The 24,696-nt window shown below is 48.2% G+C and overlaps 1 protein-coding gene across 18 annotated transcripts in view; it reads right to left on the bottom strand.

Annotated features, from left to right (window-relative positions):
* Positions 1 to 24,696, bottom strand: part of NRXN3 (neurexin 3) — a 573,277-nt gene that overhangs the window by 60,920 nt on the left and 487,661 nt on the right. For all 18 annotated transcript variants that reach the window (XR_013216505.1, XR_013216504.1, XR_013216506.1 and 15 more), the window contains one exon: positions 807 to 988. Coding sequence is in view for 12 of the 18 variants with exons in the window: in XM_077267475.1 (XP_077123590.1) it covers positions 807 to 988 (182 nt within the window). In the remaining 6 variants the exon portion in view is untranslated. The remainder of the gene's footprint in view (positions 1 to 806; positions 989 to 24,696) is intronic.

Genomic DNA, 24,696 nt, shown 5'->3' on the forward strand with positions numbered 1-24,696 from the left:
CTGTGACATATACTGGAGTGTTGTGGGCATGCCCTGATTGGTGCAGGGCGAGGAACTGTGACCTATACTGGAGTGTTGTGGGCATGCTCTGTGATCGGTGCAGGTTGAGGAGCTGTGACCTATACTGGAGTGTTGTGGGCATGCTCTGATCAGTGCAGGTGGAGGTGTGCTGTAACATATACTGGAGTGTTGTGGGCATGCTCTGTGATCGGTGCAGGGAGAGGTGCTGTGACATATACTAGAGTGTTGTGGGCATGTTCTGATTGGTGCAGGGGAGGCAAGATGTGACATAGTGGAGTGCTGTGGGCATGCTCTGATCAGTAGAGGTGAGCTGTGACATATACTGGAGTGTTGTGGGCATGCTCTGATCGGTGTACAGGGAGATGAAATGTGACATATACTGGAGTGTTGTGGGCATGCTCTGTGAGCAGCGCAGGGCAGGGAACTGTAGAGCTTCTGCCTTCTCTGGTACCGGTCATTGTGATTCTGCCTGCGATAGTGAGAGAAGGTGAGCCTCATCTTCTAGGACTTGTCCTGTCCCCAGAGCACAGTGCACACAACGTACTGACGTATTGTTCATGTAGGAAACACGACATAAGGGGGCATTTTGTCCTTTGGATGGTTGGGGAGATGCCCCAGGCGGCACCTATAGGTCTCATGTTCATTAATATCCACCAGTACATGTCACATATCATGTCTTCTCTCCTCTGGGACTTCTGGACTCTCCTCAAGAAGCTTTAGCTGCTCCTGTGATCCCCCACATCGGCACAACATCCCCTCCCCGAGTTTATCCAGGATTTACTTACTATGTGCATCTGCAGAAAGTCCATCAGGCCGGCAGCGCTGTCAATCCGCACCAGGATCCCGTCCTTGACAGTCGTACTGAAGCCCACGGCCAGGCGGTCAGTGCGGGTGCTCGGCCGGTCGTTATGAGGCCAGGTGTATAGGATTAGTCCTCCGCTCTTTCCAAATATATATGTGGCACCAGCTGGAAAACAAAACAACCCAGTGTCAGAAACCCGCACAAGTCTGCGCCGTGCTCGCCACGTTGTTGAGGCTCCTACTGAAGAAGGTGACAGCAGCCACAGCTCAGAGTACTGATGGTACTGCCATCTTCATTGTATCTAAAATAACCTCAAAACTAGAAACCTCTGCTGTCTGCACAGCTCCTGCGCAGGACTATGTGTATTCATGGCTACAGACCACACCCTGTGCAATCTGATCCTGTGCAGAAGCAGGCGGCAGCGGATGGTAGAGATTGAGGCATCAATCCAGGGTCAGACAAAACAATGCATACATGGGTCTGCATAGGAGATGTGTACACAAAGTGATTAATGCTGCAAGTCGAGAGAGGAGCAGCGAGAAAATAACTTAGACTAGAGATCCCCAACAACCCGTAACCAGTGGCAGAGCAGATGATGTACAGCAGCTCCGCCGATGTCCCCCCAATCACAGGTCCATCGATGTCCCCCCAATCACAGCTCCGCCGATGTCCCTCCAATCACAGCTCCGCCGATGTCCCAATCAAAGCTCCGCCAATGTCCCCCCAATCACAGGTCCACCAATGTACCCCCAATCACAGCTCCGCCGATGTCCCCCCAATCACAGCTCCGCCGATGTCCCTCCAATCACAGCTCCACCGATGTCCCAATCAAAGCTCCGCCAATGTCCCCCCAATCACATGTCCACCAATGTACCCCCAATCACAGCTCCGCCGATGTCCCCCCAATCACAGCTCCATCGATGTCCCCCTAATCACAGTGCCACCGATGTCCCCCCAATCACCTCTGAGGGCCAAGAGAACGACACTTCCTCAAATCTTAAGATTATACCTCCCACACCCCAAAACTATCCACTATTCTGCTGTTACATTGTCTCTTACTCCAGAGCTGCAGTCACTATTCTGCTGTTACATTGTATCTAGTCGCCTCCAGAGCTGCATCACTATTCTGCTGTTACATCATGCATGTCTCATCCTCAAGAGCTGCGGTCACTATTCTGCTGTTACATTGTATCTTATCCTCCAGAGCTAGTCACTATTCTGCTGTTACATCAGGTCTTATCCTCCAGAGCTGCAGTCAATATTCTGCTGATACATCAGGTCTCATCGTCCAGCACGACGCCGAGCAGTGGCCAGAGGGGGAAGTATTATTAATGGGGGGGGGGTTATGGGGGAGTTGGGGGAGGCGTGTCGTTATATGGGGGAACGTGTATCTTTATGGTCCGCTCTATATGGGCAATGACACTGCAGCTTCTCATTATTATGACGGCAGGGTCCTGTACTGTGCAGCTATATGCAGGGTTTGAACACAACTCAGCCATAACAGTCAAAGATCCTCATTACTATGGCACGTGTCTGGCGCTGTGGTGTATAGAGCCTGCCATACACAAAATGACAAGCAAGTACAGGCTGAACAACCTAAATCACAACTCTGCAGGATGAGTGGAGAAAAGGCCGGTTAAACGCTCTGCAGATAACACCCCGATAGCAGAAATCATAGGACTCCTTTAAGGGTCCTGTAGCGTCCGGCACAAGGATGTGCACAATATAAAAAGAGGGGTGTTCCCATCACGGTCTCATTCCACTTTCACGAGGACACAAATGACATGTGGATGTTTGCAGGCGTTTCTGTGAGAGCGGTACAGTGGTGCTCTGCCCCCCCCCCCCCGTTCGCTTCTGCTCTGCCCCCCCAGTCTGCTCCTGCTCTAACCCCCCCAGTCTTCTCCTGCTCTGCCCCCGTCCGCTTCTCCTCTGACCCCCCAGTCTGCTCCTCCTCTGACCCAAGTCTGCTCCTCCTCTAACCCCCCCAAGTCTGCTCCTACTCTGATCCCCCCCAGTCTGCTCCTGCTCTGATCCCCCCCAGGCTGCTCCTGCCCTGACCCCCCAGTCCGCTCCTGCCCTGACCCCCCAGTCCGCTCCTGCCCTGACCCCCCAGTCCGCTCCTGCCCTGACCCCCCAGTCCGCTCCTGCCCTGACCCCCGTCCCAGTCTGCTCCTGAACAGACCTCCCCCCCAGTCTGCTCCTGCTCTGACCCCCCCCCCAGTCTGCTCCTGGTCTGACCACCCCCCCCAGTCTAACAACTACAAACATAAAAGCCTTTCCCCGCAGACACAGATGGAGCTGCCGGACTGAGGAAGTTCTGCAGACATGTCCTCTATTAGGACATGAGCTTTTGTTTAAAAATTTCCTTTTTACATTTTTTTTCCCCAGGAATGAACGCAGAAAACTTTAAAATTTGAGCCGTTATCCTTTCAGTTGAGCAGTCCACACATTTACAGCACCAGGTCCATAAACTAAACACAGATGAGGGAAAAACAATCAGCAAGTCTCAGGTATAATGTAGTGGTCCAGGAAGCTAACAGAAGAGCCACAATGAAGTGGTCCAGGATTCTAAAAGGAGCGCCACAATGAAGTGGTCCAGGATTCTAAAAGAAGTGCCACAATGAAGTGGTCCAAGACACCAACAGAAGCGCCACAATGAAGTGGTCCAAGACACCAACAGAAGCTCCACAATGAAGTGGTCCAGGACACCAACAGAAGCGCCACAATGAAGTGGTCCAGAACGCCAACAGAAGCGCCACAATGAAGTGGTCCAGAACGCCAACAGAAGCGCCACAATGAAGTGGTCCAGGACACCAACAGGAGAGCCACAATGAAGTGGTCCAGGACGCCAACAGAAGCGCCACAATGAAGTGGTCCAGGATGCCAACAGGAAAGCCGCAATGAAGTGGTCCAGGACGCCAACAGGAGTGCCACAATGAACTGGTCAAGGACGCCAACAGGAGCGCCACAATGAAGTGGTCCAGGACGCCAACAGGAGCGCCACAATGAAGTGGTCCAGGACCCCAACAGGAGAGCCACAATGAAGTGATCCAGGACGCCAACAGGAGAGCCACAATGAAGTGATCCAGGACGTCAATGAAGTGGCCCAGGAAGCCAACAGGAGCGCCACAATGAAGTGGTCCAAGACGCCAACAGGAGCGCCACAATGAAGTGGTCCAGGACGCCAACAGGAGCGCCACAATGAAGTGGTCCAGGACGCCAACAGGAGAGCCACAATGAAGTGGTCCAGGACGTCAATGAAGTGGCCCAGGAAGCCAACAGGAGCGCCACAATGAAGTGGTCCAAGACGCCAACAGGAGCGCCACAATGAAGTGGTCCAGGACGCCAACAGGAGCGCCACAATGAAGTGGTCCAGGACGCCAACAGGAGAGCCACAATGAAGTGATCCAGGACGCCAACAGGAGAGCCACAATGAAGTGGTCCAGGACGTCAATGAAGTGGCCCAGGACGCCAACAGGAGCGCCACAATGAAGTGGTCCAAGACGACAACAGGAGCGCCACAATGAAGTGGTCCAGGACGCCAACAGGAGCGCCACAATGAAGTGGTCCAGGACGCCAACAGGAGAGCCACAATGAAGTGGTCCAGGACGCCAATAGGAGAGCCACAATGAAGTGATCCAGGACGCCAACAGGAGCGCCACAATGAAGTGATCCAGGACGCCAACAGGAGCGCCACAATGAAGTGATCCAGGACGCCAACAGGAGCGCCACAATGAAGTGATCCAGGACGCCAACAGGAGCGCCACAATGAAGTGGCCCAGGACGCCAACAGGAGCGCCACAATGAAGTGGCCCAAGACGCCAACAGGAGCGCCACAATGAAGTGGTCCAGGACGTCAATGAAGTGGCCCAGGACGCCAACAGGAGCGCCACAATGAAGTGGTCCAGGACGTCAATGAAGTGGCCCAGGACGCCAACAGGAGCGCCACAATGAAGTGGTCCAGGACGCCAACAGGAGAGCCACAATGAAGTGGTCCAGGACGCCAATAGGAGCCACAATGAAGTGATCCAGGACGCCAACAGGAGCGCCACAATGAAGTGGCCCAGGACGCCAACAGGAGCGCCACAATGAAGTGGCCCAGGACGCCAACAGGAGCGCCACAATGAAGTGGCCCAAGACGCCAACAGGAGCGCCACAATGAAGTGGTCCAGGACACCAACAGGAGCGCCACAATGAAGTGGTCCAGGACACCAACAGAAGCGCCACAATAAAGTGGTCCAGAACGCCAACAGGAGAGACACAATGAAATGGTCCAGGTTGCCAACAGGAGAGCCGTAATGAAGTGGTCCAGGATGCCAAGATGAGCGCCACAATGAACTGGTCAAGGACGTCAATGAAGTGGTCCAGGACACCAACAGGAGCGCCACAATGAAGTGGTCAAGGACGCCAATGAAGTGTTCCAGGATGCCAACAGGAGCGCCACAATGAAGTAGGCAAAGACGCCAATGAAGTGGTCCAGGACACCAACAAGAGCGCCACAATGAAGTGGTCAAGGACGCCAATGAAGTGGTCCAGGACACCAACAGGAGCGCCACAATGAAGTGGTCCAGGACGCCAACAGGGGCACCACAATGAAGTGGTCCAGGACGCCAACAGGAGAGCCACACTGAAGTGGTCCAGAACCCCAACAGGAGAGCCACAATGAAGTGGTCCAGGACGCCAACAGGAGCGACACTATGAAGTGGTCCAGGACGCCAACAGAAGCGCCACAATGAAGTGGTCCAGGGTGCCAACAGGAGAGCTGCAATGAAGTGGTCCAGGACGCCAACAGGAGCGCCACAATGAAGTGGTCTAGGATGCCAACAGGAGCGCCACAATGAAGTGGTCTAGGATGCCAACAGGAGCGCCACAATGAAGTGGTCCAGGATGCCAAGATGAGCGCCACAATGAACTGGTCAAGGACGTCAATAAAGTGGTCCAGGACACCAACAGGAGCGCCACAATGAAGTGGTCCAGGACGCCAACAGGAGCGCCACAATGAACTGGTCAAGGACGTAAATCAAGTGGTCCAGGACACCAACAGGAGCGCCACAATGAAGTGGTCCAGGACGCCAACAGGAACGCCACAATGAAGTGGTCCAGGACGCCAATGAAGTGGTCCAGGATGCCAACAGGAGCGCCACAATGAAGTGGGCAAAGGCACCAAAGAAGTGGTCCAGGACACCAAGAGGAGCACCACAATGAAGTGGTCAAGCACGTCAACAGGAGCGCCACAATGAAGTGATCCAGGACACCAACAGCAGCAACACTATGAAGTGTTCAAGTACGCTAACAGGAGCGCCACAATGACGTGGTCCAGGATGCCAGCTCCATACTCGCAGATTATTCCATCTCAAATTATTATTATTGGGCTCCAATGCCACCATGGACGACATCGGCAAGGCATTTGCATGTTCTCCCCATGTTTCCTCCAAGTTCTCCAGATCCTCTAACACTCCACAGGCTGACAGGGAATGGAGATGGTCCTCTGGGAATCCGTCTCCTCCCATCAAATTACGAGCTGTGTCCCCCTCCTTCACTCATGTCCGTAAGAAAACCTTGACACTTTACCCCGGTATCTTCTTGCAGCGTTTCCATGGTGACAAGAGACCACCTGAGAGGATAAATAATCCTTAAACTTTCCTGTCAAAGTAGTTTCCAGCTGTTCCAAACTTTCCCATTTATCTCTTCAGAGCCTCAATTAGAGTCATTTCTTTTTTTGGCCGTTTTCCTTCTCCTCCCACCACAGACTCGGGGTCCACCTGAGGAAAGGCGTTCTTGCTTCATTAGAGTCTGACAGATCCACCGCATGGAAAATTACCTCTAATCATCACCTTCCTCCCACAGCAAAGTCATCAGCTGCTCCAGCCCCGACCGAGTGTCACAGAGCAGGAGCCTCTGCTGAGCCTTGTAGTGTATGCGGTCACAGAATGAGAGATAGTCCATGAGCCAAGAACCAAATTTGACGATATCGGTACCAAGCGGAGTGACTAATTCTCTTTGGTATTTTTAGGTAGATGCATGTCTGTAGTTTATTTTTTGATATGATAGCCCTTACATATACGTAGCTTATTAACCCCTTCAGCCCTAGGCCTATTTGTACCCAAGTGCCTAAGCCAATCTGACCTGTGCCACTTCATGGGCTAATAACTTTGGAACGCTTTCACCTATCCAAGCCATTCTGAGATTGTTTTCTCGTGACATATTGTACTTCACGTCAGTGCTAAATGGGAGTCAATATATTTTACCTTTCTATATAAAAAAATGCTAAATATTCGGAAATTTTGGAAAAATCGGCAATTTTTTAACTTTGAAATTCTCTGCTTTTTACAAAAATACTGATACCCCCCATAATAGTTATTAATTTACACTCCCCACATGTTTACTTCATATTGGCATCATTTTGAAAATGAAACCTTATTGTTTTACGACGTAATAGGGCTTATAGTTTTATGCGCAATTTTTCACATTTACAGCAAAACCCACTTTTCAAAGGACCAAGTCACTTCTGAAGTCACTTTAAGGGGCTTACATAACAGAAACCACCCATAAATTACCCCATTTTGCAAACTACACCCCTCAAGCTGTTCAAAACTCATTTTTAAAAACTGTTAACCCTTTAGGTGTTCCACAGGAATTTTAGCATGAGCCAAGAACCAAATATGACGATATCGGTACCACCCGGAGTGACTAGATGTAGTATTTGTAACAAAATTTAATCCAAGTTATGTAAATACACACTGAACATGTCATGTGCATATATATATATATATATATATATATATATATATATATATATATATATATATATATATATATATATATATATATGTTACTCCATAATATCTTCAACATCGGACTCTGAATCTGACTGTTGTTCTACTGGCTCGTCTTCAGTACCCTTGTTCTGGCATGTCTGTAATCTGCACATGTCTGTGCACTTCAGGCCATTGCTGAGGCAAGTACACTGAGGAAGTTCACATGACCGCACACACTTGCAGGACAGTAGCTGTATAATAGCTTCTGGTGCTGGTGCCCCTTGCATCCACTTGACAACAAGCTTTCCGTCGTTATCTATCATCCAACCGCAGTCTGTTGGGTTTGCAACCCATGGCTGGCTCTGCAGACTTCTCCTCCAGATCGCAGCCTGGTAGTTTGCACGCAGTGCATGCATGAAAAGGCAGTCCTGGCAAGGAGGGAGTTGACTTGACTCTACCACTCCACGTCTGGCACAGAACAGCTGATAACGGAGCCTGTTTACCTCAGTTGTTTGGGTAGTTGGCAGGTACATGTGGCAGGTGATTTCCTGTAACTTCTCAAAAAGTTCGGTAGACACTTCCCATGAACGACCAACTTCCTGAAAGGCATCCTGGTATGTCTTGTTCATCTTCAACTGCTTGAGTGTCGTCATCTTCCCACGGCCAGCGAATGCACTGACGGTGTCACAGCCTGTAAATGCATGCATACCAATCAATGAATCACATACGCTGCCTCCCAATGTTCGGCTCAGAGTGGTGATATCCAGGAATCTTGTCCGGTTCTGTGTACCGCATTTCTGGAACAGGTGGGATGGGATTTTGTGGCACATGCCCAGACACAGGACCATGACATCAGTATCCTCCGAAGTGATGATGACCGACTTGTAACCAGATTCTGCTGCATGAAGAGCATGGAGAAGGAGGCGTTTGTCTGCTTCTTCTTGATTTGACTTAAGGTCAGCAGCCTCTTCCCACTGTTCTTTGGTGATCTTAAAGCAGAGCTGCTCACATGTGACATACAGCTCCTTCTCCTCAAGCTTCTCCCTGTGGTGTTTCGCCTTCCATTCTTCTACCAGAAACTTTATGAGACTTGCCTTGTTGGAGGAACTACTTAGAAGCTTTTTCCACTGCTGGATGTTGTGCCCATGTTGAATGTTCTTGAAATGGATCCCTGTGCCTTCATATCTGTTGACTCTTTCTGTATCTTTGATGGATGTCTCCTTGTAGACGTCAAAGACAATATCAATGCGCTTGCTCTTAGCACCCTCATGGATAGCGCGACTCATTGCTGTGCCTGCTAGCTGGCCAAATGTTGCATTGTTTCCCTTCAGTTTCTGAACCAGGCTCATCCCATCAATGATGGTTGCAGAGGGCTCGGGGATCACTTCTGCAGGACGAGCATTCCTCTCCAACTCCCTTGCGAGGGCAGCCTTGTTGGTCTTGCGGATAGACCCATCACCATTGGCAAGTGCCCATGGCAATGGACCCAGGGGATGAGTCAAGACATCACTCATTTGTAGCTTTCTGTTCTCAGCTACAAGTATCATCTGGCCAAATAGGTTTCTGTCAGCCTTCAAAATTACCTCCTTGCCAAGACCTTGTCTGCGTGTCTTCATTTGGATGTTAGAGAACGTTTTAAGTTTGTTCTTCGTCATCTTGTCATGAAACAATGTAGTTGGCTTATCGGTACCCAAACGCTCATCCTTGAATGTTTGATATGCATCCTCTCCTATACTGTATGCCCCTTGAAGGTCTTTGGCTACATCTGGTGGTGCTACAGTCGCTGTTGACAAACTGATAAGTTCACCATTATGCTCTTTGTTGAAGGGGTTCACCCAACCTGTCTCCAGCAGTTGAACGAAAGATTGGACATCGGCTTCATCTCTTCTAATCCTAGACACCTGTAGGTCTGAATGGCTGAAGTCAGTATATTGTTGGCCTACCAGGGCCCTCAGCTGCCTCAAGTACATACTGCGGTACTCTGATGTCAGGTAGAACCTGGAAACAGCTCCAACTTTGAGGCTGAAGCCTTTTGTGCCCCCTGGTGTCTGGGTGTCTTTGTTGATTGTCTCTTCAATGGTCTGGTCCACAGGAATTCGTCCAAAAGGATTCTTGCTACCGATCTGGACCGAAAAGCCACCTTGCATGAAGTATTCATGGACCTCTGGGTGTTCTATGGGCAGCCGAGACATTGTGGCATAGTAATAGGTTAGGTATCGGGCATAGTTGACCTTGTCATAGGCAAAACACCATGGTATCATCTGTCGGATTGCTCCTAGGTGAAGCATCCAGTTGCCTTCTCTTGAAGCTCGAACCAGGGCCAGCATGGTCTCGACCATGTCCAAGTATGACATCCAGAATGCTGAGAGTTGTTCATTTCTGAGGGTCTCAAGATAAACTTGAAAGAGCTTCAGGGTAAGTGTGCAAGATTCATTATCCAAGAGCTTTTCGAAGGATCCCTGCGACACACTGATGCGAAAGTTTGTGATGTTCTTCAGTGTTTCATCCAGATGGTGAAGGTCCCTTGCATGGTTTTCTTCTAGCCATGGAAGGAAGTTTTTCCATGCAAGCCTCATAAGTGCTTCATAGACCAGCTTGTGTAGTCTCACTGCTCTGTTGTACCTCCGGCCGTCCATCACTCCAGACACTGATCCTTCAGCGATTACACCGGATTCAACACACAGATCTCTAAGGCCTGCATCCTGAAATCTGTTCCCTATGATAGAGAGGAGATTACAGATTGTGTGGAAGACACCCATTCTAATTATAATGTTCTTGAACTTCTCCTGTTTCCAGATAACCTCGGCAGCTTTGGCATAGAGTGCTTGATCAAACACACACACAATTCTGTTAAGCTTCAGGGTCTGCATGATGGCATGTGTTTGCTCCAAGACTTCATTCACAGTGGACATGGCTGTTGCAGGAGCATTGATAGTGGGCAGGTAGCTTACAGTGTCCTGGGCCACTACAATGTCGCTGCGGATTTTTATGTTGAACCCAGTCCAACTGCTGGTGGTCTGATCCTCATGGTCTGACATTCTAGCCAGAAGCCAGATATGGTTTTTGGTTTTTGAATCCTGGACCTCCTTGGTAGTGTTAACATTCGAAGTCTCAATCCTGGGTGGCTCTCCCCGCTGCCCAACATTGTATATCGGTAGCATTAATTCTGTCAGAGTTATGCTTCTTTTCTTCGACTTGGTTACATCTGGCAGGACTTTCTTTGTCACAGAGCATGCAACATTGGACTGAACAGCAATGCCATTGACTCTATGAGATGTACCTGCTCCACTTAGTGTCTCCTCAAGTCCCCTAAAAGATTCCTTGGGGGTGTAGTTTCCAAAATAGGGTCACTTTTTGGGGTTTCCACTGTGGGGGTACCTCAGGCAGCCTTCAAATGTGACATGGCCCCCTAGATTTCTTCCAGTGAATCCGCCACCCAAAAACCACATAGCGCTCCTTCCGTGTTGAGCTGTGCTGTGTGCCCATACTTTAGTTTACGAGTACATGTGGGGTGTTTCTATAAACTGCAGAATTAGGGTAACCAAGTTTGGGTTTGCCGTTAACCCTTGCTAGGTTGCAGGTAAAATTGGATTACAATGTAATATCTGGAAAAAAAATGAAATTTTGAAATTTCGCCTTCATTCTGCTAAAATTCCTGTGGAACACCTAAAGGGTTAACAGTTTTTAAAAATGAGTTTTGAACAGCTTGAGGGGTGTAGTTTGCAAAATGGGGTAATTTATGGGTGGTTTCTGTTATGTAAGCCCCTTAAAGTGACTTCAGAAGTGACTTGGTCCTTTGAAAAGTGGGTTTTGCTGTAAATGTGAAAAATTGCGCATAAAACTATAAGCCCTATTACGTCGTAAAACAATAAGGTTTCATTTTCAAAATGATGCCAATATGAAGTAAACATGTGGGGAGTGTAAATTAATAACTATTATGGGGGGTATCAGTATTTTTGTAAAAAGCAGAGAATTTCAAAGTTAAAAAATTGCCGATTTTTCCAAAATTTCCGAATATTTAGCATTTTTTTATATAGAAAGGTAAAATATATTGACTCCCATTTAGCACTGACGTGAAGTACAATATGTCACGAGAAAACAATCTCAGAATGGCTTGGATAGGTGAAAGCGTTCCAAAGTTATTAGCCCATGAAGTGGCACAGGTCAGATTGGCTTAGGCACTTGGGTACAAATAGGCCTAGGGCTGAAGGGGTTAATAAGCTACGTATATGTAAGGGCTATCATATCAAAAAATAAACTACAGACATGCATCTACCTAAAAATACCAAAGAAAATTAGTCACTCCGGGTGGTACCGATATCTGGCCCGGCTCATGGACTAAGAAGCATGGTGTCCGACCCAGCAGTGTCAGCACCTTGGAGAGCTCATCATGGCAGGGACTTCTCTGTGAAGCTGTGGTGTACCCGGCAGCCGCAGCATTGTGCAGGGCCCAGTCGAGGATATGGAGGTGACAGGGAAATGTGATCAGAGGCATTGTGGTTCACCTGCCATAGATAAAGAGCCCTGGCACGACCTCTGCAGGCAGCAGCCACCGCGCGGGAAACCCATCTGCTTCAGCAGCTGCAGTTTCGGATCAGTAGCAGCTCCATAAAAGACAATTGTTCTGCCCATTGCTGAGTATTGACAGCTGCTGTGGATTTACTGCTCTCATCCAAGCTCACCGGTCCCACAGGTAATAGCCCCATGGGCCGACCCGCTCACACCCCTCAGGTAATAGCACCGCGAGCCGGCCCCTCAAGTAATAGACCTGTGTTCCAGCCCCTCACCCCAGATGTAATAGCCCCATGGGCCGGCCCCTCACACCCCTCAGGTAACAGCCCCATGAGCCGACCCCTCACACTCCTCAGGTAATAGCCCCATGGGCCGGCCCCTCACACCCCTCAGGTAATAGACCTGTGATCCAACCCCTCAGGTAATAGACCTGTGATCCAAACCCCTCACAACCCTCAGGTAATAGACCTGTGATCCAACCCCTCACACCCCTCAGGTAATAGACCTGTGATCCAACCCCTCACACCCCTCAGGTAATAGACCTGTGATCCAACCCCTCACAACCCTCAGGTAATAGACCTGTGATCCAGCCCTTCACACCCCTCAAGTAATAGTCCCATGGGCCAGCCCCTCAAGAATAGCTCCATGAGCCGGACCTTCACACCCATCAGGTAATAGCCCCGCGAGCTAGCCCCTCACACCCCTCAGGTAACAGAACAGTGATACAGCCCCTCACAACCCTCAGGTATTAGCCTCGTGAGCCTGCCCCGCACACCCCACAGCTATAAGCCCCATGGGCCGGCCCCTCACAGTCCCTCAGGTAATAGCCCATGGGCTGGACCCTCAGGTAATAGCCCCATGAGCTGGCCCCTCACGTAATAGCTGTAAGGGCAGCTTTGGCTGGCATCTATCAAAAGCCCACAGACTGACGTTGGCTCAAACTAATTTTTTTTGGAGGATCTTTATGAAGTTTAACCCCCCCCCCCCAACAAGGAAAAAAGGGACGCACAAGCCCCTTACTTCACATTGTGGGGGTGCAGCAATGCAAATCTTCCCAAGTGTTGTGCCCGGGGCAGATTCTAACACACAGGTCAAGTCCGCCATGCCCAATGTGAGATAGCAGTCCGGGCATATGTCTGGACAGCCCCTCCAAGGGAGGGCCGACGCCTGCGATCAAGGACAATGTGTGAAGATTAATCCACATTGACTTGTTAGGGGCAGGCTCATCTTGGAGGTCAGAGTTGATAAATGGAAAGTTCTGGAAAGAGATGTATAAAGCCGAGCTGAGATTTCACGTGGCTTGTTTTGTGGAAAACTGGAGCCAGAAACAAAATGAATTAGAAAGCACAAGAAATGAGAAGCAATAGATTGTAACAGGCCCGCGGCTCACAGAGCCTAATGCATTGTAACTGCTGCTGTTACAGGATGTTACAAAGCCGCGGAGCCGCAGGACGGAGCGCAGGCTGGAGCAAGATGAGAGGAGAAGGCTGCCACAGCCCCATACGCTGGTATTTGGAGATGCCAGCTCGGTTTAAGAAGATAGTCAAAGATGAGGTCACCTGCTGCCGTGGAAAGATGCCGGGACCACCGAATCTAATGCAACCTGTGCACAGCTGCTGGCAAGTTAGCCCGGTCCCCTGGCCGCCCCTGCAGGGGCCCGATGTAATACAGTATTAGCTAAATCCAGCATAAAAACAAATAAGCCCCTGACTAATCCCCTTATCTGCGGCTCGACAATGAGCTGTGGCACAAACAGCTATCCCCGTCACTCAGAGGGACATTCATTCCGATAGACGTGGCCCCCAATCTCCCCCTCGCAGAGCTTTGTCCAAAGACTAATTAGCTCATTGTAGCGCATGTTCAATTAAATGTTAGTTTTGTATAATCGCGTTCTATTATTGATGGATCTATGTAAATAGGACAAAGAGACAAAGCGAGTGCTGAGCGACACGGAGTCACACATATGTGCCGACTACACGGATACATCACAACGACGGTGCACAGAATTATATCCTACAACTCCTGCAAAATCCTACAGGTCACGTGCTGCACATGAAGGACCGCGGAATAAGACACCAACAACGACTACTGCCACCGGCAGGGCCATAAGCCCTAGCAATGATGCAAGTATGCAAAATTTGGAATTATGAAAATTTTTTCAAAACCAATGACTGAATCTTATGTTTTCTTATGCCCTGATTTAAAAAAAAAATTCTATTTTTAACCATCATGTATGGATTCTGCACAAAACATTTATGAAGTTACATACAAGAGAGATGAACAAGAAAAATCTTTATTGTAGCCAAAAATATACACAATATTATATATAAAAATATATTGAACATTCATTCTGCAACTTTATTAAAAATGAATTCTGCAACTTTATTGGAAATGAACTCTTGCGCTTTTCTTTTTCTCTTCAAAGCTTCTCTTGATCCCTTTTCTCTTATAGAAGGCCTGCAGATCTCCTCTGAGAAGGATCCAGCAGTAGTCCCTCAATGTGTTCCATCCATCTTGACATCGCCGTTCCATCCATCTTGACATCGCCGCTCCATTACCTTGATATCTTGATTAAATCTTTCTCCTTGCTTTTTTTCTGACTGCACCAAGATTTTCAGTGAAGTCAAACTTCAAATTCAGACAACCCAAAGCTTTAAGATGTTTCAGCATGTTCTCCACGATGGACTTCAATTTTGAATCTTTTGTTGTTACCTAGAAATTTCTTCACGACTTTAAAAGAATCCCAAGCCCTTTTATCAGCAGCTTCATTTTTGTTTTGAACACGTTGTCCTTCACGAGTTTCCCCAAAATCTGGACCCACAAAAATGCCTTCCTTCAGTTTTGCTTTGGACAGTCCCTGAAGCTTGGTACACAGATATGCAAAAGTCTCTCCTTTCGATAGAGCTTTCACAAACTTCTTCATTAGTCCAAGCTTACTGTGGAGTGGTGGCAGGAACACTTCCGTGGGATCAACTAACTTTACACAAATATGTTCTTTAGTCCAGGTTGCACAGATGTTCTCGTTGGTCAACATTTTTGGCTACAGTGATGAGTCCTATCCTGGCCCACTCACACAATACGCATGGGTACTTCGTGTATCCTCCTTGCTGCCCATGGACATCAAGACAACTTTCAGGTCACCACATATTGACCATCCTTAGTAAAGTTTCTTGAGAATAAAGTCTAAATTCTCATGGCCTTCCTTAAAGTGCACAGAATGCCATTGATGCATACTTGCTGCCACTGTGGAGTAGCACAGCTTCCAGACTTTTTTAGGGTGAACCAATAGCGTCTCCACTTGCTCACAATTTACTCAATGTTACATTTTTTCACCAGCCCATGAACATCACTGCAAAAACTCGAGAGCACTGTCTTGAGAAAAGTATGGAAGGAATTCAGTTTCTCTTCTTCTGTACCATGTAAAACTGGTACCAGAAGCTAGCAGGTTATTTTCCTTTAGTCTAGAGCCTAAAAGCTCTGAAGAGTGTTTAGGAAGGTCCGAGTCCCTGACTAAATTATTTCATTTGATCTGTGATAAAAGTTGTGGCTGGTTGGGATTAGTGTGAAAGTCTTGGTCAAAATCCTGCTCTTCGTGTCCTGAATCAGGTGCATCTTCAGTTTTCTCAGAGGGTGAAGGAACAGGTATTCCTGGACAGTGAGGCACAGGGTGAATTTGCTGACGGGAAGTCCGGGTATATAATTTGCTTATTTTTCAGGTTGAATCCCTCCATGTTGCACGTACAGCAGCAGCAGTCATCACTATGATCTGGAGGGAACCACAAAATCATCGACAAGCCAAAATGAAAGCTCTTTCTTCTCTTCACACCACTGTCATAGCTATTCTTCACAAACACACAACTTGTAGAGCCCACAACTTGCCCTGACCACCTAATTTTACACTAAAGTACACACGAAGTCCGTAATGTTCCTTCACTACAAAACAACTGCAAATGTAATAAAAGTTGTCAGGTGAATTACGACACCTTCTTGTAGCCATTTTGATCATGTTAGAAACAGAAGCTTAATCTGACACACTTAACTGTGCCCAAAAGAAAATCTGCCTCTGCTTCCAAAACAACCAATCACAGCGCAGTTTTCAGTTCTTATGCTGCTGAGGTAACATGAAAGCTGTCTTCTGATTGGATGCTGTGGACACCACCACACGCTTTAGAAGCTATGTTAAGAAATTCTTCTCTGTCCACAGCAGACAATCGCAGCACAGCATCCATTCATTTCTGACCCATCTAATGACACCAAAATCATGTGTCAAAGGTCACGCAAAGGGGACAATGTACGGTGCAAGAAAAAGCCAATGAGGTCAGATCTTGTGAAAAACTGCAGGTGAGGGAATTTTTTTTATATACTGTGTATTTTTACTGATTTCTGAGATCACAGACCTGTGTAACTACTGACTACCACATCTGCTGACGTGTCACCGGTCGATAATCTGGACCTGTCCGTACACGGGGACACTAGAATTTGCAGACCATGTGAGGAGATGTGATGTCCTGCTGTGGCTTCATGACGGCAGAGAACAATAAAGCCTCCGATTCAGATGGAAAGAAGGAGATGCTACAAGAGTCTGTGTGTAAATTCACACGATGCAGATTTCATTCCTATCTATTTGATCAGCGAAGTGTAAGCGGCAATCACCTGGATATCTGCAGGTCCAGAAATCACCAAAATGTCTGCAAAAAACATGTCGTGTGTGAAGATGCCCTGGACGAGGACAGCGGCGTCTCACCCCACCAGATTTGCGGAGCATGAATGTCTATGGTCAGAGAAGAGAGCAACCAGATACATGGATACTGCCGCCACTCGTGCACGGCTAGTCTTAGAATGAAAATCTTCTGTCTGACATTCATAAGGAACAAACATCTACATCATTAAACAAGAGAGCAACCACAAAATCCAGTTTTTAAACGAAGGTCTTTATTAGTAAGGGGAAAATAATCCAAACCTACCGGGTACCATGTGAAAAATTGATTGCCCCCCCCCCCCCCAATAAAAAAATAAATTAACCGTGGTTTATCACATCTTTGGGAAGCCGAGTTCACATTCCATCACCACAACCAGGCCTCATTACTGCCACACCTGTTCTGAATCAAGAAATCACTTAAATAGGACCTCCCTGACAAAAGTGAAGTAGAACAAAAGATCCTCAAATGCTAGACATCATGCCACGAACCAAAGAAATTCTGGAACAAATGAGAAACAAAGTAATAGAGATCTATTGGTCTGGAAAAAGGTTATAAGGCCATTTCTAAAGCTTTGGGATGCCAGCAAAAAAATGGTCTGCTTGCCAGAGTTCCAAGACGAAAACCACTGCTGAGCAAAAAAAACAAAAAACAAAGGCTTGTCTCAGTTTTGTCAGAAAACATCTTGATGATAATCCATATTTTTGGGAGAATACTCTGTGGACTGACAAGATGAAAGTTGAACATTTTGGAAGGCGTCTGTCCCATTAGATCTGGTGCAGAAGTAACACAGCATTTCAGAAAAGGAACATCATACCAACAGTAAAATATGGTGGTGGTAGTGTGATAGTCTGGGGCTGTGGTAACTGGAACCATGAATTCTGCTGTCAGCCAAAAAATCCTGAAGGAGAATAGCCGGCCATCTGTTCGTGACCTCAAGTTAAAGACCACTTTTGTTATGCAGCAGGACAATGATCCACAACGCACCAGCAAGTCCACCTCTGAATGGCTTAAGAAAAACCAAACAGACTTTGGGGTAGCCTAGTCAAAGTCCTGACCTTAATCCAATTGAAATGCTGTAATCCCCTTCAAAAGGCGGATCATGCTCTGAAACCCTCCAATGTGGCTGCATTAAAACAATTCTAAAAAGATAAGTGGCCAAACTTCCTCCAGAGCATTGTAAGAGACTCAAACATTTAATTATACACTGCTCAAAGAAATAAAGGGAACACTTAAACAACAGACTATAACTCCAAGTAAATCAAACTTCTGTGAAATCAAACGGTCCACTTAGGAAGCAACACTGTTTGACAATTTTACATGCTGTTGTGCAAATGGAATAGACAACAGATGGAAATTATTGGCAATCATCAAGACACACTGAATAAAGGAGTGGTTCTGCAGGTGGGGACCACATCTCAGTACCAATGCTTTCTGGCTGATGTATTGGTCACTTTTGAATGTTGGTTGTGCTTTCACACTCGTGGTAGCATGAGACGGACTCTACAACCCACTCAAGTGGCTCAGGTAGTGCAGCACATCCAGGATGGCACATCAATGTGAGCTGTGGCAAGGTTTGCTGTGTTAGTCAGCGTAGTGCTCAGAGGCTGGAGGCGCTACCAGGAGACAGGCCAGTACACCAGGAAACGTGGAGGGGGGCCGTAGGAGGGCAACAACCCAGCAGCAGGACTGCTACTTCAGCCTTTGTGCAAGGAGGAACACTGCCAGAGCCCTGCAAAATGACCTCCAGCAGGCCACAAATGTGCATGTGTCTGCACAAAGGGTTAGAAACTGATTCCATGAGGATGGTCTGAGTGCCCGACGTCCACAGATGGGGGTTGTGCTCACAGCTCATCACCGTGCAGGATGCTTGGCATTTGCCACAGAACATCAGGATTGGCAAATTCTCCACTGGCACCCTGTGCTCTTCACAGATGAAAGCAGGTTCACACTGAGCAAATATGACAGACGTGACAGAGTCTGGAGACACCGTGGATAGCGATCTGCTGCCTGCAACATCCTTCAGCATGACCGGTTTGGAAGTGGGTCAGTAATAGTGTGGGGTATTTCTTTGGAGGGCCGCACAGCCCTCCATGTGCTCACCAGAGGTAGCCTGACTGCCATTAGGTACCGAGATAAGATCCTCAGACCCCTTGTGAGACCATATGCTGGTGCGGTTGGCCCTGTGTTCCACCTAATGCAGGACAATGCAAGACCTCGTGTGGCTGGAGTGTGTCAGCAGTTCCTGCAAGATGAAGGCAATGAAGCTATGGACTGGCCCGCCCGTTCCCCATACCTGAATCCGATTGAACACATTTGGGACATCATGTCTCACACCATCCACCAATGTCACGTTGCACCACAGACTGTCCATGAGTTGGCAGATGCTTTAGTCCAGGTCTGGGAGGAGATCCCTCAGGAGACCATCCACCGCCTCATCAGGAGCATGCCCAGGCATTGTAGGGAGGTCATACAGGCACGTGGAGGCCACACACACTACTGTGCATCATTTCCTTGTCTTGGGGCATTTCCACTGAAGTTGGATCAGCCTGTAACTTCATTTACCACTTTGATTTTGAGCATCATTCCAACTCCAGACCTCCGTGGGATATTAGTTGTGATTTACGTTGATAATTTTTAGGTTTTATTGTTAACACATTCCACTATGTAATGAATAAAGATTTACAACTGGAATATTTCATTCAGTGATATCTAGGATGTGGGATTTTAGTGTTCCCTTTATTTTTTGGAGCAGTGTAGTTGTTTCTGCTAAGGGTGGCTCAACCAGTTATGAGGTTTAGGGGACAATCACTTTTTCACACAGGGGGTTTGGATTTTTTTCTCCTAATAAAGACCTTAATTTACAAACTGCATTTTGTGATTACTTGTGTTCTCGTTGTCTAATATTTACATTTGTTTGGTGATCTGAAACATTTAAGTGTGACTGACAGGCAAAAGAAAAGGAAATCAGGAAGGGGCAAACACTTTTTCACACAACTGTATGTGTATATGAACCTCACGTTGTTCAGATTTATATATGTAAAATATTTAGAAAACCTTGTATCATTTCCTCTAAACGTCACAAATACTTTCTACTTTATGTTGTGTCACATAAAATCCCAATTACATACATTTACATTTGCGGGTATAACGTGAAATAATGTGGAGACATTCAAGAAGTATGAAGACTTTTTCAAGTACTGTAGGTATATTGCCTCCTCATCACTACCGAAGCTACCGCCTCACCAACACCGGAGCTCCTGCAACCCTCAACCTATTGTCTACTTCCCCACCATCCTGCAGAATGTAAGCCCGCAAGGGCAGAGTCTTCGCCCCTCTGTATCAGTCTGTAATTGTTAGTTTGCTTACTGTAAACGATATCTATAACTCTGTATGTAACCCCTTCTCATGTACAGCACCATGGAATCAATGGTGCTATATAAATAAATAATAATAATAATAATAAAATATACACATCTGCATTGTTTCCAGGGAGCAGTTCGGCTTCACCTTTTCCTTACTTCTATCCACACTCCCCGATACTGAAGAGTAACCCTCTCTGGGGGACAGATTGCAGGCAGGTTAGAAGTGATGCCCCTAGATGACAGCCCACCCACTGATAGCTGGAGCGCTCCTCTGTCGCTGCACAGTGACTGCTCCACCTGCCGAGGCAACAATTGGATAATCTGCTCCCAAATCTACATTATTGTTAAGTAAGGACTGGAGCCTCTGGGAACAGCGGAACGCCAGGTCTATGAGGCATCGCAGCCGCGCCGGTCTGGGGAGGAAACATCAGTCACAGCGTCCCTGGAGGAGACGAGGATGAGCCGAGTCATCCACGCTAGATTTACTGCTTCAATATTGTATAACCCAACACTACGAATCCTCTGGTGGGAGAAGATGAAGTCGTCTGAAACGGCTTCTAAACCATCTCCATAAACCTGAAATACATTGAAGGGAGCTGTCGGTAATAGCCGTGTCCCTGTGACAGCAGTGATCCTACGCTCTCCAGCGTTATTGCCTCTAACCCCCCCACCTCCATTGTCTGCGGGGCCACCTAGAAGACCCTATGTTAGCCACAGAGCTCATCTGAACAGCCAGGCATTGCACGAGTCCCAGGCCTATAGTGGCTGGCTGGCCCCATTATTCAGGGATCCCAGCTGGAGCACTTGGGGGGGACTGGCTGTCCACGCATGCGAGCACTCATACAGAGGGGCTAGCGGTCCACTGGAAATTATGTGAAGACTTCTAGCAGGACGTCATCGACAATGAGACATTGATTGTAAGTTTGTAAGCTTGCGAGCAGGGCCCTCATTCCTACTGGTATCTGTTTTGAACTGTGATTTCTGTTATGCTGTAATGTCTATTGTCTGTACAAGTCCCCTCTATAAGTTGTAAAGCGCTGCGGAATATGTTGAAGATATATAAATAAAAATTATTATTATTATTGATAGAAGCTGTTGCATAGTATAATGGAGACCCCCCCTCTATTACCACATGGCTATCCCCCAGTAAACACACCACTGTCCCTCCCTCGCTATACACACCTCAACCTACCACTATACACCCTCAGCTATACACCCACCATCCCCCCCATAACTATACACCCCGCCACTCCCCAGTTATACACCCCTCACTATACACCCCATCACTATACACTCCTAAGTTATACACCCCTCACTCCATCACTATACACCTGGTCACCCCCACGCCTCCTTTATACACCCCTCACCCCATCACTATGCACCCCCCATTATACACCTTTCACTCCATCACTATACACCCCCACCTCTCCTTTATACACCCCTCACCCCATCACTATACACCCCCCATTATATGCCTTTCATTCCATCACTATACACCCCGTCACCCCCACCCCTCACCCCATCACTATACACCCCCCATTATACACCTTTCATTCCATCACTATACACCCCGTCACCCCCACCCCTCCTTTATACACCCCTCACCGCATCACTATACACCCCCATTATACACCTTTCATTCCATCACTATACAGCCCCCCTTTATACACCCCAAACCCCATCACTATACACCCCCCATTATACACCTTTCACTCCATCACTATACACCCCGTCACCCCCACCCCTTTTATACACCCCATCACTATACACCTTTCACTCCATCACTATACACCCTGTCACCCCCACTCCTCCTTTATACACCCCTGACCCCATCACTATACATCCCCCATTATACACCCCATGACTATATACCCCATCATACACCCCCTCACCCTATCACTATACACCCCGCCACACTCCATTATACAACCCTCACTATACACCCTCCCGTTACAGACTGCTCACTATACACCCCTCACCCCCCACTATACACCCCTGACCCCCTCCACCTGTTATACACCCCTGACTATACAACAATGACCCTAATAAAAAATGCCATAGGCAATTAACCACGCAGTCTGGCCCCAGCCACAGTACAGGAGGATCTTCTGCCGCCTGCAGATGGGTCATGGTCCCAGACCCCCCGATGTTTGCTCTGGGTCACTTATGTTCATTTCCTGTGACATCCATTAACCCTCTGTGCAGATACCAATCCATCCTGACAACACGGAGCCATTACAGAGCAGGGGACACGATCAATTATGCAGAAAGTCACACGGCTCCGATACTGAACACACGGCAATGATCTTGTCACTATCAAAGAGGATAAATAGCAGTCTGATGAAAGGGAGGCAGCTGACAGTGGAGGGCGCCACTGTCCACAGCAACTTAACCCTTCACATACTGCACTGGGGCAATCTACACATAGCGAGTAGAATCTAATGACCGGACATCAACAGAGGCGGCAGATTATACAAGGAGAGCGCCCACAAAAGGCCAGTGTGAACTGCGCAGACAGGAGAGCGCGGAGAAAAGAGTCGCCAGAAAGTGAAGTAGGGGGATGTAGATCAGACATATAGGGAGGTAATGGGGGCACAGAGATGCAGGCATTGTATGTGGTGCCTGATGGATGTCTATTATGGACCACACAGGGGGGAGCACTTATCGCCTCGTGCCCTGAGCTCAGGGGTCATTAGCTGCGGCTCTGCTCATTTCTATTCATAGAGTCAGGAGATGAGGAGAATTACATGGAGGCCGATGCTCCCCGGGATCCAGAGCAGAGGATCAGGCTCAGTGTCAGGACTACAGGAGCAGAGCCGCCTCACCGAGCCAACCTGCTACTCACCGAGCCAACCCACTACTCGTAATGTTACTGGAGGGAGAGCTTCTAGGCACAAGGATGATGGGAGTGATACTTTCTATCATACGGAGGTTGGGATAGAAGGGGTGATACTCAGAATACAAGCTCCTGGAGCCACAGCTGGCCACACAGTCATATGAATGGAGGCCGATGTGTGGGCCGTTGTATCATCACCCGCCATCAATATCCGTGAGAAGGGACAAGAAGCTGTGGAGGGAGAGCGGAGGAGACGTCTTCTGATCTCACGGGACGTCCTCAGACCTCCACGGGAGCGCTCCAGAACTACACACGGGGGTCTCTGGGGCATAAAAGGCAAGAAGCAGCAATAAGCAGACACAATGCCCTGCAAAGATGAGGCAGCCATGTGTGAGGGAGATTAGTGCCGGCGCACAGAGCAGAAGTTTCCCGAGCCCACGGGCAGCTCCAGTGCACACAGCAGTGCTGGCAAAGCAGGGGCACTGCCAATCATGGCAGAGCGCCGCAACAACAGCTGGCAAACTTATTGTACATCCATCAGCCTCAACCAGACCCCAAAATGATAGCTGTAACACCCGCTGCCCCAAAGTACAGTGTGTGCAGCAGCCCAGGAGAATCCCACCTACATAATAATCTTTATTTTTATATAGCGCTAACATATTCCGCAGCGCTTTACAGTTTGCACACATTATCATCGCTGTCCCCAATGGGGCTCACAATCTAAATTCCCTATCAGTATGTCTTTGGAATGTGGGAGGAAACCGGAGAACCCGGAGGAAACCCACGCAGACACGGGGAGAACATACAAACTCTTTGCAGATGTTGTCCTTGGTGGGGTTTGAACCCAGGACTCCAACGCTGCAAGGCTGCATTGCTATCCACTGCGCCACCGTGCTGCCAACATGTCTGTGTGTACCCCCCACCACCCAACATGTACCCTATACAGCAGCATCTCTGCGCTTCCACACCTCCATTACTCCAGACTATATTTTCCATGTAATCAGCTCTTCCCCCAGATCCACTAAGATCATTGTCTATCATCTCGCCATATCACAAATTGTGGAGCTCTTGTAAGGGCTTAGGAGGGTTATATATAACAGTCATTTACAATTTGGGGTGACCCAACAAGAACCCGAACTAACAAGTCCTAAAACTTAACTTTTATTATAAATTAAAATAGTGGAGTAAAAGTAAACCTGAAACGTCCTGTCTTTATATTGCCCAAACAATTCAAATATAGTTTAAAGGAGACAGCCAAAATATCACTTAGTGACAACCCAGGGTGTCAACACTATAAGGTAGATAGGACGGTTTTAACTGAAGTACATGTCCCCCCCACCAACCTGTTTCACCACAGATGCGAAGTCATCAGGGGATGAGACTACAGCTAGGACCAGGTCACAGCCCATCCCCAGGCACCTGTCCACCCACAGGGTCTCTCTCCACAGTCACCTGTCCATCAACAGGGTCTCACTCCGCAGTCATCTGTCCATCCCCAGGCTCCCCATCCCCAGGCACCTGTCCATCAACAGGGTCCCACTCCGCAGTCACCTGTCCATCCCCAGGGTCCCCATCCCCAGGCACCTGTCCATCAACAGGGTCCCACTCCGCAGTCACTTGACAATCCGCGGGGACCCCCTCCACAGTCACCTGTCCATCAACAGGATCCCACTCCGCAGTCACCTGTCCATCCCCAGGGTCCCCA

This window comes from Ranitomeya variabilis, chromosome 1 (assembly GCF_051348905.1).
Source record: "Ranitomeya variabilis isolate aRanVar5 chromosome 1, aRanVar5.hap1, whole genome shotgun sequence".
In the NCBI taxonomy this organism is placed as follows: domain Eukaryota; kingdom Metazoa; phylum Chordata; class Amphibia; order Anura; family Dendrobatidae; genus Ranitomeya; species Ranitomeya variabilis.